Source organism: Uloborus diversus, chromosome 7 (assembly GCF_026930045.1).
Source record: "Uloborus diversus isolate 005 chromosome 7, Udiv.v.3.1, whole genome shotgun sequence".
Taxonomy (NCBI): domain Eukaryota; kingdom Metazoa; phylum Arthropoda; class Arachnida; order Araneae; family Uloboridae; genus Uloborus; species Uloborus diversus.
This window is the reverse complement of record NC_072737.1, coordinates 70,110,975-70,129,652: the sequence shown is the minus strand read 5'-3', so window position 1 is coordinate 70,129,652 and position 18,678 is coordinate 70,110,975. Positions and strand designations below refer to the sequence as shown.

At 34.7% G+C, this 18,678-nt stretch overlaps 1 protein-coding gene across 1 annotated transcript in view; it reads right to left on the bottom strand.

The window, feature by feature from the left end:
* Nucleotides 1-18,678, bottom strand: part of LOC129226525 (uncharacterized) — a 105,178-nt gene that overhangs the window by 67,563 nt on the left and 18,937 nt on the right. The window contains exon 6 of the mRNA XM_054861134.1: nucleotides 4,356-4,571. Coding sequence (XP_054717109.1) covers nucleotides 4,356-4,571 — 216 coding nt within the window. The remainder of the gene's footprint in view (nucleotides 1-4,355; nucleotides 4,572-18,678) is intronic.

Here is an 18,678-nt window from a genome sequence, read left to right as displayed (position 1 = left end):
TTCTCCCCCGCTTAATCGAATACTATTTCTTGGAACCAATGGTATTCGTTTAAGCGGGGCCAATAGTAGTTTGCATGGTGAGGGTAAACATCATTTTTTGTTTTATGTAACCTCACCCTTCTCTGTACAAAGAACAAAAAATGCTGTTTACGAATTTTTTTCAATTAAAAATAAATTAAAATAAGCCGAAGAATCTTTTTACACTCATTCAACAATAAGTTCAAACCAATACGGTTTCAGTTCCTTCCAGTCAGTACAATTAAATTCAACAACCAGATGTAACTAAAAATGTGAGAGTGAAAAAATAAGTGATAAAAAGTACTAAAAGCCATTAAAAATTTCGATCAAATATAATTTACAACAGGAAAAAAAATGTTTGAAAACATTTATGTATTATTGAACGCGTTAACTGAACTGAAGAAAATTCACATTTCACTGATCTTCTTATTCTGTTGGAACAGTGCCACCATGTAATGGGAGTTTCATTAACCTTTTTTTCCCTGCTGATATTGCTGGGTTCGACTGAAAGTTACAAGGAACCAATATTAACTTTTATTGCACTAACTATTACATCCGCTGACACACTTGAAACTTGCTTCAGGTGGGCAATCTCTAGATTTTTTTTTTCCCGATTTGTCCTTGTGTTCCTTGGTCCGATTAAACAAATTTTTGGTCTCTATAAGTGAATAATTTTAGGCTTGTGTAACAGGATTTATTTCTGTTCTTTAACATTTGGTCTAAATAAGCAGCTGGAACAATTAACTAGTGGTCTAATTTAGTGGATTTCACTGTATATTTATACTAATATTAAAAAGAGAAATAGAGTGGATTTTTGAATGTTTATATGTTCGAGGTAATCTCTGGAAACATTCTAAGTATTTAAAAAATTCTTTCATTACATGAAAGGTGCATTCTAACTGATTGACATCGGCTATAAATTATGCATATATGTAACGAATAACGAATAAATACCTTTGTGCTGAAAATTCGAAAAATCAGTAATCCAACGTCAGAAAGCACAAATATTGCAAGATATTGCAGACACGTGTTTCGGTGTTACAAGGAACACCTTTTTCAATGCAAAGAAATGTGAGCTTCTGGATGAAAAGTCATCGGAGAAAAGCAACACGGTGGAACAGGAGATAGTATAAATATCAAAAACAAGAAATTAAACAAAACAAAAAAGATAAAATGACACCATGGAGGCAAAATTTATTATATAATTCCATCAGGAAAAAAACTGTTAAGTAATAAATTTTCCAAGAAAACCCATAAACAATGCAAAAAGTCCAAAAATGAAACCACTCTGAATAAATTAGCAATAAATTTACCAGCGGGAAAAACTATGTATGAAAGCAATGTATCAAATGGAGAAATGCATTTAAGAACAAAGTGAAGGATAAACATATTGGAATTAGTTAATCACCAAACGAAATAAGAAAGCAAAAAATGAAAAAAATAAAAGTAAGAAATGTACGACGTTTACATAAAAAATAATATAAAAACTAAACCAATTTTAACAAAGGAGTCCACACAGAAGAAAAATAGGGAATTGCAGTAAGATCATTGACTAAATTAGAACGGTTCCTCAGGATGTGGAAAGATTCCCAAAAATCAAGATCCAACGAATTGGGGCATTTTTGGATAATTTGATAAGAGTTTAAATCAAAAGAATGATTTGATTCCCAACAGTGTTGGGCAATACTGGATTTATTCAGCTGTTGTTTCCTCACATAGTTTTATGTTCTTTTAACCGAAATTTCAAAGAACGGCGGGTCTGTCCGATGTATCCGAGTCCGCAATTGCAAACAATTTTATAGATCCCACAACAATTAAGAGGATGAATAGGATCTTTAAGAGAAGAGAAAGAAAGTTTATTAATAGGAGAAAATACCACTTGGAATTGGAATCGCTTCAGAATCTTAGCAACCTGAAAACTAATACCAGGGAAGAAAGGCAGAACAACTAAATTCTTAGTGTTAAAAGTTCTATTAAGAGCAATATTTTGAGATTTTTTGCAAAGTTTTTTATAAATGGAATCAACTAAGGTGGGCGGATAGTCTCTATCAACAGCCACAGCTCTTAAATAGTTGAGTTCCGCATTAAGAAGCTCAGGTGAAGAACAAATATTCATTGCACAATAAACAAATGTGTTGAAAGCTGAATATTTTTGATTAGGAGGGTGAGACGATAATCTATGTGGGGGTAATGAAACAGCAAAAGGTTTGCGATAAACTGTAGTTTCAAAACCGGACTCAGTTCGAGAAACGAGAACATCCAGAAATGGAAGGCAATTATTCTGTTCTTTTTCACAAGAGAATTGAATATGAAGGTTCAATGGAATTTAAAATAGATAAAGCATCATCAATGCTTAGTTGATCGTGATTCATAAGAACAAAACAGTCATCAACATAGCGAACATAGAATTGAAACTGTAGTTTCTGAAATAACTTGAGCTCAAAGTAATGCATGTAAATATCACTAAGGATGGGGCTAAGTGGGTTTCCCATTGCCAAACCATCCGACATTGTATAAAATTTAGCATTAAAAACAAAGGAACATTGCTTCAGACAAGTATGAGTAAGGAAAACTAAATCCTCAATTTCCTTAGAAGTAAAATGAAATTCAGACAGTCTACTCTGAAGGCATAACAATGAACCCTCGACCGGAACGTTCGTAAATAATGAGTTCACATCAAAAGAAGCCATAAAAGGAATTATTTGGAACGCAATTCTGAATTTTTTTTGACAAAATCGATAGAGTTTTTTACAGTGAATACATTATGACTCATAAGAGGAGAAAACACCAAGACTAAATATTTTGCAAGTTTATAAGAAGCCGTACCAATATTGGAAACAATCGGCCTGAAAGGAATGCCAGCTTTATGTACCTTAGGTAAAGCATAAAATCTAGCGCAATTAGCAATAGAAGGAATAACAGAGCGTTTAACATTTAATGGAATAGACTGAACAGACTTGACAGCAGAAGAAATAGCCTTTAACTCATTTTCACTCGGATCTTTAGAAATCTCTAAGTATGGACCAGAAGAAATCAAATCATTAGTTTTGTCAACATAAGATGATTTGTCAAGAACAACAATTTGACCACCCTTGTCAGCTTTGGTAACAACAATATCTGAATTAGAAATTAAACTCTTTACAGTACGACTAACAGTATTAGTAAAGACAGGATTGGAAATTCTAGAATTAAAGTCCACATTAGAAGCAATAAGATGCCTAACGCAATCTTTTTGATTGGATGATAAGGCACTAAATTTAAAAGCTTTCTCAATAGGAGCAATAAGCTTAGAAAAAGAAGGTTTGCTGGACAGAGCAAAGTTATCATTGCATTTCAGAGCATTAATTTGAGAACTGTTTAAAGGAGCACTTGAAATATTAACGACAACATTTTTATTTACCACTGGTAAATTTTCCGAAGGAACAACTTTCGAATTTCTATAAAGTTTAGCTAATTTCTTTTTCAAAACAACTTGATGATTCTCCGAAGAACGAAGGGTTCTAGACCAAGAAGTTCTATCAACATAATCAAAATGAGAAATAGAATTTGAAATAGAGAGATGCAAATCATAGAGCTCACGTTCAATAAACGAGAGGCGTTTCCTAGTTTCTTGGATCGAAGCTCTAAGTAGAGCCAATTTCGACCGAAAAATAACTTTATCAATTTTTACAGACCCTGGTAAGTTACATTTCAAAGAAATAAAATTCGGAATAATTTTCCTGCGCCTGCATTCTTCAAAAAGCGAAACTTCTTAATACAAAGATTGCAAAACCTATTAATTTGAGACATTCCAAAAACAAAATATATATATATGTATTTTTACGAATTTTGTAAACCAATAGTTTATCTGCACTACCAGTTTATGTTTTGTACACACAAACTGTATTTTTCAAAGGGAATTATATGTTAGTCTCTCTCAATCAGGAAATGAGTTAAAACAATTAGTTTCAAATCTCATCAAAAACAAAAAATATATATATAAAAATATTAAAAATGGTGCTTGCTATTAAACTTTAAATTAAAAAGTTACAGCATAACATTTTTTAAAGATAGATAGTTTTTATTAACCCAAACAAGGTCAGGACAAGCCGCTAGTAGTATTTAATTACTATCACCGCAAAAAAAAAGGATATGTTAAAGTATATAAAAATCTCAATGTTAGTAGCAAGCAAAGAAAAGTATTTCAATACAATTAATGAAAACTGATCATAACTTAATCCGAAAAACATTTTCTTAATTGAATTTCAAACATGAAGACATGACAGTATAGGTAAACTGCATTTTAAAGCTGAAATTGACTAATGTTTTACAGCAAATTGACTAAGGAAAATAGTTACTGTGATTATAATTTCCAAAAAATGTGGCTCCATCAACATTAACAGTAGATTGAGTAAGATTGAATTCCTCAAAGATAACAGAAGGAAGGATGTATGGCCAGTGCAAGTCTTCATTAAAAGTAAACGTGCATTCAACTTCAGATGCAGATTCATTGGTATTTAGCAGAATAGGGGAATGCATTAATTGAACATCCCTGGTGATAGGAAAAGAACAACCTGAAATGAAAGAAAAACAGTTTAGCAGTTCATTTAAAAAAGAGATGCAATACACTTTAATCACAAGTTACAAAATAAAAAAAAGAGGGGAAATCCAAATAAATTAGAGAAAAGAACACATTTTTACTAACAATTAAGAATAATCCAATAATATTCGAAAAGAATTCCATTTGCTACATAAAGTCAGTAACAAAATGTTTTTTTTAGAAAAAAAAAAAAAAAACTCATCAAAATCCAGGATAAAAATATCAACAATTTCTAATTTGTTTATCTGAACTTAGCTTGCTAAATAGAAAGGCATAAATGAATATGAAAAGGTTAATAAGGAAGCAGTGTGTGGTTGGTTTAATTAGTGGTGCTCTATTTTTTTTCTAACCATGGGTCAGAACACATGTAAAAGTTTAATATTGCATTTTTTTCTAGACAGTTAAAGAAAACAAGGCAAAGGGAAGAAATTTGCTGATCAAAATTTTCTGTTAGTGTCATTCAGTGGGTAGCTAGGGTGGGGCGGAGGGGGTGTTCCACCCTGGGCAGCACTTTTTGAGGGGTGCCAAATTAACCCTTTTGATGAGGAAAAAATAAAACGTATTTTACAAATAAGGAAATTATGGTTTTAATCTGTTACTGCAGACAAAAAAAAATCTTCGAAATGTAAGACATTTGTGTCTCTCCCAGATTAAAATTACTTTTTATAAAACTTTTTTTTTTTTTTGAGGGGGTGGCAGTGGGTAGTCATGGGACCAATATTTTTTTAGACTGTAGAAGTTCCAGGAGGAAGAAAACAATGAAGTATTCTTACTTTCGGTATAAGAAAGAGTTAACACTGGATTTTAAGAGTGTTTCTTGGAAAACCCCAAAACAAACATTTTTTTTTTTAACTTCAGGAAAATGGTGACAACAGTAAGAAAGGGAGGTGGAGGTGAAAAATGATATACAAAAAAATGTATTGCTCATCACAGGGGTGGCCTTATATGTTGCAGAGTTTACTTTGAATTATCATTCATTACAACAGTTCTCTATTACAAAAGAAGTAAAAGGGATTTCTGTTTTCTTGCTTTTGAGAGTAGATAATCTATCCGACAACTTTGGATCACATGTTAGTCTATTCTTTATGGAAAGTAAGCAAATTTCATTTTTCAACATTTGGTTTGGTCCCTCAACTTGGCCAAACACAGTCTAAAATTTTTTTTAGCGCATTCAGGTTCAAATAATTCCGGTAGGGAACCTCTCCCACCACCACTCTGTAGTCTAACAGAATGAAAGCTAGCATCAAAATGTTTTTAGGAGGAGGAGCTCTTGAATTTTCATCTCTTTTCCTGATATTACCAAAGATAGCTTAGAAATACAGTTTTAGACCTCAATGTTTAAAAATTTCTGGGTAGAACCCCAAACCCTGTCTTTTTCTCTAACGTAACAAACAACCAAAAAATACATATTTCGGCCTTTAATTCTGAAAACTTTCCTAGAGAAAACTCCTACCCTCTCTTTTAAAGTCTCAACATATAGCCCAAAATTTCGTTTTTAAAACTTTGATATTTCAATATGAATTTGTAAAAACAGCACTCGACTAAAACATGACTAATCTCCTAACATTATCACACTAAGCCTAAAATGCGATTTTAGGGCTTCAATTTTGAAATCTTTCAGAGAGAAGAGATCCCTTAATCCTTTCCCTTTTCTCACCTAACGTCTCCAAAGAATTAAGCTGCGTTTTTAAATGTTCTATTTCGAAATATTTCCAAGGGAAAGACGAAAAACTCCTCATCCCGTTTCCTAACTTCCCCAAAGATAGCCCAAAATTTCTCTCTTAGAAATTTACGTGGGTGGGAGAGCTTGCTTATCCTTCCTTCTTAAAGATAACCTAAAATGAACTCCATCTTTAAGAAAGATTTTGGGAAGTAAACCTAGTCCATCTGCTCACTTTTGCATTATCAATATCAAACAAAGCCTAAAGTTGGGCGTCAAATACGGAAATTTTCTATGATAGTGCCACCCAGCTTCACAATATTTTTGGTGCCATTAGATGTTGGGAAATTCTTTAACGTCACCAAAGATAGCCTAGAATTGTGCTTTTGAGACTGTTGTGCAGAACAATTTTCGAAGAAAAAAGCCAAACCTTCCCCATTCCAGTAAATCACCAAAGATATCTCTGAAATTGATTTCAATTTTAAAAATATTTCAGTAAGAAACTTCAGCGCCCCTCTCTCTCTAACGTTACAACTGCGTTAGAATACATATGCAATTGCGTTGCCAAAGATAGCATAAAATTTTCGAATTGAGTATCTGACCATTCCCGATTTTTTTAACCTCTCCACAAAGTAGCCTAAGCTGTATTTTAAAACTTCGATTTCGGAACATTTCCTTGCAGTACTGCCCACCGATCCGCTAACATCAACAAAGAAACACTAAAAGAGATCTTAGTTTTGAAAAAAATCTGAAGCAAAACCAACCCACCCTTTCCCTTCACTTCACTAAAAATTGCAATTTTTACATGAATTTAGCAATTTTATCCAAATGTGAGTATCCCCCCCCCCTCCCCGGCTTGTTTTTTTCTTTTCTAAGTATGTAGAAATTAATTATGTCCTTTTTTTTTAAATAAAATTTTTAGTTTTAATTTAACACCCTTGAGAGTTTAATGTATTAGCTATTTTACAGCAAAAGGGTGGCATATTGAGGATTCGCTCCGGGCGCAAACCATGTAGCTATGCCACTGGTGTCATTTAGTGATGTAAAATACCCAGGTATTTATTTTTAGGGGTAAATACCCAGGGTATATACCCGGGTAAATACCCAAAATGGGTATTTACCTGGGTATTTATTTCAAAAATTTATATTCAACTAAAATACTTTTCTATATGTATTCCACTATGTATATATACGGGCTATTCCAAAAGTAATGCAATTATTTTTTTATAAATAATTTATTGAACAGATTTGCACAAACACTTAAAATTCTTCAAAGTAATGTCCTTGGACTTCTGCTGATTTCATCCATCGTCTCTGGCATGAATGGTAAGTGCCTTGAAAGGCGTTTTTGGGGACCTCCTCTAAAGTCTTCATCACGGCTGATTGGATCTCTTCTAGGGATGAAAAATGAGTTCATTTCAGGCCTGCCTTAATTCAAAGGAACAAAAAGAAGTCTACCGGGTGGACGTCAGGACTATAGGGGGCTGGGACAACGTTTTCACCTGGTGTTTTCAACCAGGAATCAGCAGATTCGCAGCGCGTTTTCGCAAGGTGCTTCAGCACGAACTTGCCTCACATTTTTCGCATCGCTAAATCTTGAGCAATGCAGAACACAGCAGTAGACGATGTGTTCAGTTTATTTGCAACCATCTTGTTAGTCAATCGAGGATCAAAGTCCAATAATTGAGGAACACGAGCCACATTGTTGTCGGTTTTGCTGGTTGACGGCCGCCCAGAGCGTTCTTCATCTTGAACCTCTTCCTGTCCCTCTTTAGAGGTCTTTAACCACCTCAAAAGTTTTGAATGCGACAGAGAAGAGCCCCCGTAAGCCTGACGAATCATTTTGTTAGTCTCCTCAAGAAATTTTGTTGGTTAAGCAACAAAACTTCATCGCGTACCATTTTCCCCGTGACACGGTAGATGGGCAGAGGTTAACATTAACTTACGCCCGGTCACACAGCTCGGATAACCCTGAGACTGATTTTCTTAAAAGCCTTAGGGTTTCCCTCACCTAAACCAAGTAGTACGATTATACTTCGACCAATAAAAGCGGCCTGGAAAAACCATTGCATTACTTTTGGAATACAACTTGCAAAACAAACCATATACAAAACAATAAATTATTGTCTAAAAATTGTATTTTGATCACATATTTAAAGAATTGTGTAAAACAACTTAGCAGTCTAATATGATATTCACATTTAATGTGTTGGATCCGCCTAATCAATGTTGATAGCCAAATTTCAAATATAAAAAGTCCTTCTACAAAAAGTAAAAAGCTTAACTGGTTACAAAAAAAAAAGCAAACATCTTCTCCAATTATGACTTTGAAAAGAAAGATTCTTTGGTTCACGATATGTTTCTTTCATAATTTCATCAAGTCTTTCAATAAAAAATATTATAAACTGTGTAATACATATGTATGTATCAGTTTTACCAATCATTTCATGTTTAGATTTAAAATAAAAAAATCCCATTCACTTTTTGAATTTTTTTGTAAAATACCCAGTTTTTGGGTATTTACCCAGGCCATGGGTAAATATCCGGGTAAATACCCAAAAAATATTTACCTACCCGCTGGGTATTTACCCGATCCACATCACTAGTGTCATTCCACGCCAACTGAAACCACAACATGGTTTTTTGAACTTAAAGCAATGCCCTTGTATTTGATATTATTTTGAAGGAAATTTATTGAAGTTTCTGGATTGAATGGCTGTTTTTGACAGACATGCATAGTTATGTCTAAAATTTGAGACAAATAGAGACATTTCTGATTTTGATTTTTCACTTTAAAAAGGTTGCTTTTTAAAACAGCAATAAATACTCAAAATACAGTGATTTTTCATAGTTTTATTTTATACATGAAGGTTCATTGTTTCTGAGTATATGTATGCAGAAATTTTTTTCATTCAACAAATATTTTTATTTCTTTAAATTAAAAAGCTTTCCTGAAATGAATTTGTCCCTATGTTACAAAATTTTAAATAAATTTATTTTATGCAAAGTATTAAAGAGTTAAACTCAAAAATATACACAGTATATTTTGTAATAATTTTGAAAAGTTTTTACTAATTAGAAGAAATATAGCCAAACTGTAATAGAGGGGACACAGCTGGAATGGCCTTTCTGTTACAGCTTGAAAAATGGATTTTTTAAATAAAATCTCACTTGCGGCACTGTTCATAAAGGAATTCTGGGAATGCATAAATGGGTAATAACATAGTTTTCTCAGTTGCTTGTTAAAATTGGGGTTTGTATGCTCCTTACTAACTCACTGCTTTTTAAGAAAAGAAAATAAGGGCCCTTAAATTCCTGAAATTTTACTACTATCTCCTTACAAGATCCTTATTTTTTATTCTGCAAATAAGTGGCTTTAAAGTTTTTCTTCTTTACCTTAAAGTTATCTTTCCTTAAAGTTCAGATAATCCCGAGGACAGAAGAACAAATAAATGTATTTTTCTTGAGGGGATTTGAGAGAAAATCTGACATTCTCATTCGAATAGCTTATCCCTCTTTCAGCATCAAGATTTTCATGCCACTTAGGGTCCATGAAGGCGGGCTTGTCTGCACCAATCTGATTTTAAAAAAACCTTGAATTTTGCTGCAATTAAATTTCTAGATTTTTAAAAACTTAGCAAACTCTGATGTACAATGGCCTCAAAAATTAAGGTAAAACCGGTTTTTAGCATCTAATTTGCAAATGAATGAATGTAGAAACCAAAAATTTGGAGGATATGTGCATTAAATAGTTTTTCATTGAATGCATCATAGAAATTTGTATAAATGTATTGCAAAAACGATTTATAACAAAAAAAGCAATCTTTTCAGAAAAGATCATTCTTGAAGAAAACCAAACAATCCGAGCTCAGTGACATCATGCATTACCATCCGAGTGAAGTCATTACCAATTGCACCAGCATATGGGCGGACATATGGATCAAGGATCTCATCTTGATATCTCAGATTAGTCAGAGTTCCTCCATGGAACACATGCAGGTCAGTGTGTGGGGCCGATTTTGACCTTCTGCCCCACATGCCTGGAAAGGGATATCTATCCCCTGAACCTTCATTCCGCTACAAATAGCCTCCCTCGCATTTTTAAACGTCTTTTAGGTTAAGAAGAGTTGACCTTTTTGTCGCGGCGCGGCGGTACATTTTTCCCGTGCAGGAAATAAGTTCAGACCCCCGAGCAGTTGCATCTCATAAAATAGAGAGTTAGAAATAAACACATTTTGGCGGGAAAGTTTCCCTCCGCTTGTTTTGAGTAAGCGACACTTGGAATTTTCTGTGACACCCGCAGTGGGTCAAAAGGGGGTTAGCTTCTTTCGGACAATTTCAAACATTTTCCCCCTTTCCGAGTCATAGCTGTAGGATATAACTTCTGAAGTTCTGACATTTTCGAGCCCATAAAATAGAAGACTTGGGAATAACAAAATTCCATTCTGACACTTTGCGACACTCCGTACCCCATAAAGCATAGGGTTTTCCTGGAAGCTGGATCTCCAGATGTTGAACTATGATCCCCAGAGAATGTGCCCCGATCAGGGAACTTTATCCCCCAGTATAAAACAAGGAGTTAAGATTTTTCGAGAAGAGAAGAGATAGTTTTGGGAGAGAGAGGATAGAGTTTGGAGGATAGAAGAGCTTTCCCGAGCTCTGGGTGTTTCTCCGAGACGTCTTGTCCGGAGTCATGATAGAAACGAGTGCCTTTGGATTACTTCATTGATAGGGGACTGAAATCTTGGTACGTACCATACTAGCTCCCACTTCCCACAACTTAATTTAAACCAGTAGATTAAAGTTTAATTCCTTTGGAGAGCAGAATCATGATGTACTTAATTATTGAAATCTTTAATGTTTTGAATATAAATATTTAACTCCTAACTAAATATCTAAGCTTAGTTTAGAACTGTATATGTACTATTTTATTTAATAAACTTTCAAGGTGCAAAAATGAATCCAACTATTTTTCCTACAGTCCAAAAGTCCACCAAATCATAACACAACGCATTGTACGAACTCCACTAGGGGGTTTCGGCCCAGCAGTAAATGGTGCCGTGACCATTCCGAACAGTTATTGACGACGCGAAATTTATGTTAGTGAACGGCAACAGTAAATGATGCCGTGCAAATTTGAATGTTTATTGATTACGCGATTTTTAATTTAGTCAAAGGCAACATTAAATGATACCGTGACTTTTTCTATTTTGCTAGAGAAATTACTTTGTTTGCATTCATTATAGTTGGATTCATCTTATCACTTTATACTTGTAACATTATATCACTTTTAAATAAGACTCAATTATTTTCTCGGATTTTAAATGGTGTCTATTTCTTTACGTAGTCATGTCTAAAAACAATTTAAGGCTCTTGAAATTTTTTTTGTTTGAATTTATACTTGCTGATTTTTTTGTGAAATGAAATTATTATTTATCGCTTTAATTTTTCTCTATTATGACGGATCGATATTGAAAATGTATTTTATTTTTGTTCTTTTGAGAAAATTTATTGCGTTATTATTTGTTTATTGAAATATTTTGCCAAAGAAAAAAAAATTGTAATCATGCAAAATACAAACTCCGAAAATCCTCCCGCTGGTGCTAATTCCCTCCCCATTATTTCAAAACTAGCCACCTTTCAGTCCCTTATCCCACAATTCGATAACTCTTCTGCTGTCACACCCCGATATTTTGTACAATTAGTTGATAGTCTTACCACCGCATCCAATTGTTCCGATGAAGAGAAATTGTTTGTTATAAAATCACGAATCCGAGGTGACGCATTAAACCACTTGATAAACTGCCCGGATCTATCTTCTGAGCTTAATTATGATAATTTCAAAACTAAATTCTTAGATTTTTTTGAAATTAAATCCAGTTTAACATCACGACAACAGCTATTTTCATCGTGTAAAATGTACGAAAAGGAGCCAGCTAAGCACTTTGCTGCTAGGGTAGCAACCGCCACATTGAAATTTTTTGGCGACATCGCGTTAGAAAACGATGACGTTAAGAAAATTTATAATAACACAAAATTGTCCAAATTCATTGACGGCTTACGCCCAGAATTCAAACAATCAGTCTTAATGAAAAATCCCACGGAATTCCAGGAAGCGGTTGACTTCGTGGAATTACTACAGTTGAACAGAATTGAAAATGAACACGCAGTAAATAACACAAAAACTCAGACAACAACCTCGCCGACTAACAGCGATTTTGCTACCATCCTGTCCGAACACGCGCGTGCCACGCACGAAATGATCTCATCCTTAACTAAAGATATCCAGGATTTAAAAATCTCTTCAAACTTTCGTGAATATCGAAATCAATATCAACCCAGAACAAATAACTTTAGAACTCCACCTAATTATAGGCAAAATTTTTCAGGCAATTACAGATCAGAAAATACACACGGGCAAAATAATTCCCGAAACTTCAGACCTCCACCCACATACGAACAAAACTATGCGCGACATTGCGAAATTTGCAATAGGACGAATCATTACACTAGCGAATGTTATTTCCGAAATCGCACAAGAAATGACATCCCCGTCCTCCCCCCGCAGAATCAGTTCTCCAGCAGATCCCCTTACAACAACTCTTATCTCCCGCGCCAAAGTTTCCATCCTCACTTTCAGTCCCAGACCGAGAATAACAGAGATCAGCAGTGCGCTTTTCCTCCATTTCACCCCTCTACAAATCATCGTCCTTTAAACTAGAAGTGGGGCTCGCAGGAACAAGAGAAAAAAATGAAACGGTTAGCGATCCCCAAACCGAGAAATATAAGCCGTTTCCATGCGTCTTGAATACCCAGAAAATTGACCCAAATATTTCAAATTTTTATTTACCCGTATTACTAATGAAATTTGCAGGCATCGACACTATTTGTCTTGCTGATAGTGGAGCTAGTGTCAGCCTCCTTGATGATTTCGTGTACAAGAAAATTAAAAATGATCCTTTAATTAAACCTGTTAGTAAGGACATTTTGATAAAAACCATTTCAGGCGAATCTTTAAAATTTGAGTGTTGTGTTTCCGTACCAATAACAATAGGTGATAAGCATTTTCGACACAATTTTTTTGTTACAAAAAATTTTCCGTCCCAATACAGGGCTATTTTGGGCTATGATTTTCTAAAATTACACAAATTTCACCTTAATTTTTACAATGACACGCTTGCATCCAATACTGTTTCAACGAGACTTTATGATGCTAATTCCACTTCATTTAATAATTTGCCTTCGTCCACAGCCACTCTCAGGAAAAAGCACACGCTGCAACCACATGAAACCAAAATTATTGATTTATCTGTCGATATCCCCGCTAAAGTAGGAGACGACATTTTGTTAACTCCAATTTTACGTAATCCGTTTTTAGAGTTACATTCAGCGGTTGCGAAAATTTCAAAGGATAAAACTGTTTCGGTTGTTATTTCAAACCTTTCTTCGGAGGAAATATCCCTCAACAAAAATACAAAAATGGCAAACATTAATTCGGACATTGAAATACGGGATATGAAAAAAATTAAACAACTAAGGAAGGATGAGTTTAAGGAATCGGATTTTAATTTATCGCATTTAGATAACGAAACAAAAACCAAACTTCTCCAACTGCTGTACAAATATGCAGATATTTTTAGTACCAGAATCTACACTATGGGCAGATCAAATATAGAAACTCCAAATCTACACGTAGACCCATGCAAATTACCTTCCACACGCCCTTATTCCGTACCCGAATCTCTTCGATCGGAATTAAAACGGCAATTGAATGAATTAGAGGAATGTGGGGTAATTGAACGTTCATCTTCCCATATAAGTTTCCCACTGATAATGATAAAGAAAAAAAATGAGAGTAATGACCCTGCAAAACAAAAATGGCGATTGGTTGTAGATTTTAGGGAACTGAACAAAAATTTGCGATACCAAAAACATAATTTACCTCTTATTCACACACTTTTGGAAAATTTGAAAGGTTCACAACTATACACATCACTCGATCTCTCAAACAGTTTTTGGCAAATACCTTTAAAACCCGAAGATAGGGACATGACTTCTTTTAGCACAATTTATGGCACATATCGTCATCGCTCTCTACCGCAAGGTATTAATGCCGCACCAGAAATTTTCCAAAGCTATTCCGACAAATTACTATCTCCAATTTCTGACCTCAATATTGCTAATTACATTGATGATTTTTGCTTAGGCGCCGATTCTGTTGATCAAATGCTTTTCAAATTAGATAAATTGTTCTCCCGACTTCGAGAATTCGGATTGACCCTTAATCCTCAAAAATGTCAGTGGATTTTACCTTCCATCAAATTTTTGGGACATCAACTGGACCAATATAGCATTTCCCCAACCGATGAAAATCTACGGAAAATACAAGATTTTCCTGTTCCAAACACTGTTCGCAAAGTACGCAGATGGATTGGATTAGTAAATTATTATCGGAAATTCATTCCACATTTTAGTGCTCTTACAGCTCCTTTAACTAATTTAATTCGAAAAGGATCCAAACTGAAATGGACTGAAGAAGCACAATCCGCCTTTGACAAATTAAAATTAAAATTGTCACAACCACCAATTTTGATTCACCCTGACTACAGCAAAACTTTCGTGCTTTCTACTGATGCGTCGGATAACTGCATATCTGCCATGCTAGGTCAGAGAGATAATAGTAACATCATCCACCCGATAGCATATTTTTCTCGTAAACTTACGCCTGCTCAACAGAAGTATCCCATTTTTGAAAAAGAATTCTTCGCTGTCAAAGAATCAGTTAAATCATTCAAGTACTACCTTTTCGGCCGTCCATTTATAATACGCTGCGACAATGAATCAGTTACAAAAGTCTCTAAATTAGAATCACCTGGTAACCGCGTTACACGTTGGCTTCTATATCTGTCAGAATTTATCTACCGCTTTGAACCCATTAAAGGAATAGACAATCAAGTAGCAGATATATTCTCCCGAGACTTTCATGTTAATAGTGTCTCCGTTGATTTCCCTACTAAAGAGCAAATTTCAATTGCTCAACGAGCTGATCAAGACCTTGCCCCCATTTTTGAAAAGCTAGAAAAAGGAGAGCTAGTAGATAAATATTTCATTCAAGACAAGACACTAATGCACATTAGACACATTCCACGGTCAGGTAATCAAACCCAAACCAACCAAATAGTAATTCCAGCAATATATAAGCCGCACGTTTTGTCCGTCGCCCATGGCCCCCATTTCGCACATAAAAAGACTTATGCTCGTCTACAGGATAAATTTTTTTGGAAAGGCATGAATACAGACTGCGAACATTTTGTACAAACTTGTAAAGAGTGTTTTCCATTTAAATCCCCAGCTCGCTACCCTCCCGTCCCTTTAGAAAGAGGTAAAACTTGTTCTCGCGTAATGGAATATGTCTCTTGTGATTTTTTAGGCCCGTTTGCAAGGACAAGGAAAGGCAATATTTATATTGTAACATTCTTAGACCACTTCACTAAATTTGTTAAATTATATGCCGTACCCGACCAACTTGCAACAACAACAGCGGAGAAATTTTTAGATTTTGCCTGTTTGTTTGGTTTTCCCCAATTTTTTCTCACCGATAAGGGCCCTAATTTCACCAGTGATCTTTTCAAAAATATCTGCTCCCGATTAGGAGTAACTAAACTGTTCACAACCGCGCAACACCCTGCCAGTAACGGAATGACAGAAGTCCTGAATAAAAATCTCAAAAAAACACTAAGCATTCTTTCCAGGGAAAATTCCCAATGGGACGACTATATAAACTATTATGAGCTTGCATACAATTCTAGCTATCACAGTGTCACAAAGGAGAAACCCAGCTTCCTGTTGTTAGGATACGATCTAGATTTTCCCAGCTTTGTCTTTGATACCCCAGGGAGACCCTCCTATGCATCTTACGAAGATTTTGTCGCTAATAAGACCCGAAACCTCCAACTAGCATTCTCTAAAGTTTCCCAAAATCTTACTTCCGCCGCTGAGACGCAGGAAAATTACAGACTGAAATTTGCAAAATCACGCGAATTTTATCCAGGGCAATTGGTGTACCTTTATTCAAAAGACCTTGATCGAAAACAAAGCACGCCTAAACGCCGAAACTACTCAGGGCCTTTTCGCATACAAATAAAACATAACGCCGTCAATTACACCATACTCGACCCGAACAACGTCAGATCAAAGCCCCAAAAAGTACATGTCGATAGACTTATACCTTACGTAGACCGAAGACCAGAATTGGAATATCTAAAACAGGTCATGCCGGAAGACCAACAAACAATGCCTAATGCAAATACAAATTTTGAAAAATCGCGTGCAATTTTTGAAGACGAAGAAAATAATGATGAAAATGTTCCGCTAGCTGTTTTACTTCAACTTTGGAATCAAACGTCTTCAAAAGAAATTCCTTTACGATCCGAAAGTTCAGAAAGCGGCTCCTTTTCCGACAGCACAGAAATTTCTGACCTCCCCCACCCCCAAGCGAGAGTCGAATCGGAACCCCTCCAGCAAACGCATAGGTACTATCTGCGATCAGCTGTTCGGGAGAGCACTGACCCCGCGTAGCTAAGAAACGAAAGCTCCTATTACGCATCTTTTCTCTCGAAAAAAAAGGAAAGAAAAAAAAATCTCATTCAAATGAGAACGAAAAAAAAAGAAAAGAAAATTTGAGAGAAAAAAAATTCTGGGATTTTTTTTTATAAAAGAGGTTAATAAGAGAGTAAAACAAATTATGGGTAAATGAATGTATAGAAAAAAAAAGGAAAATTAATGAAAAAAAAAGAGAATAAAGAGTAGGAAAGTATGCAAATAAGGTGGAAAAAAAGAGGTTAGAAAGGAATTCGAACAAAAAAGTTAATAATGTGTAGGAAAAGTATAGGAATACAGAAAATCTGAGTGTAATAGGAACGAAAAGAAAAGGAATAAGAAACGATCTGAAAGTGTTAGGAATAAGATGAAGGAATGCTATAGGAATAAAGAATAGATAAAAGAGGTAATGAATTGAAGGAAAAAAAGTTTATACAGTATGAGAAATGTAGGAATAAGGAAAGAATCAGAAAAATTATAGAAGTTAAGTGTAGGAAAAGTATTGAGATAAAGGAAAGAAGAGAAAGGGTTTATAAATAAATAAACTTTCAAAAAAAAATAAAGAGAGAAAGAATCTTTAAAAAAAAAAAGAAAAGATTGACATGAAGGAGAGAATAAAAAAGAAAAGGAATAGGACAGTTAAAAAGTACAGGAAACTGTGAAGATAAATAATGAATAGGATTGTGAAAGGAGTAAAACGTAGAAAAAAATTAACGAGAAAAAAAGGACAGAGGAATGCAGGCAAATAAGGGAACCTTAAAAAGAAAGGTATAGCCACAAAGAAAATGGGAAAATATGACGATCATTCTAGATGTCGTCCAATTTATTTTTCCCTTTGTGTTTTCCCCACCCTTCATTCTTTCCTCCCCCCCCCCCCCCCGTTAAGTTTCTGAATTATTCGGCTGTGTTGTTAACCAAAAACTGATCACTTTTGGTATGTTGTTAATTGCCTCATATTTTCGGTAACGTTCTTTCATTGAAGTTTTGTTTACTTTTTTTTAAATATATTTATTCTGCGTATCACAAAGTTTTGTGTGGATTAGCAGAAAATTTAAAGAAAGAAAAAAAAAAGAAACTTTTTTTCTTTCCTCTAATAGTTAATTTTTTTTGTTACTCCGACATTTCCCTCCCCTCCTATCACTTTGTAGTTTTCCTCTGAACTTGAACAGTCATAACTGTGCTATGAAAAAAAAAAAAGGAAAGAAAAAAAAGATAAGGCTCTTAGAGGTATAGACACCACGTACAATTTTTTTCCTACATTTGTTTCTTTACGTTTAAAATTTCTGTTCTCCAAATCTAGATATTATGCAGAATGATAAAAGAACCAAAAATATTATAGTCTAATATTTTGATATTTTATGAATTTATATGGAATTATAATTTAAAATTTTCTAGAAACTAGAAATTTTATTTAATTACTTTTATGTGTTTTGGGAGCTATTGGTATTTGTATGTATCAATGTTTTCTGTGTCCCTGAAGTATTTTATTTGGTTTTCCGTCGACGACGCCAAGCATTTCAGTCATTATGCTGTTTATAAGCTGGTGGCTATAGAAAGCCACTTATGAGACACAAATTGCGTACATGATTTGACGTCACTACAAAAGGAAAATTGAACCGCTACAGAGACTTTCCAACAAATTTTAATGGCTCCAACTTTCAAAGAAATCGTTGCAAGATTCCATTTGATATCTGTGCATCTGCAAAGTCAGCGCCTCTACAACGAGCAACGCATTTCTCGTGAAACTGGAAAGAAAATCATGACAGCGAATCGCCATTCCCGCATCATGACGTCCATTTTACCAGCCTCAACTCATATGCGG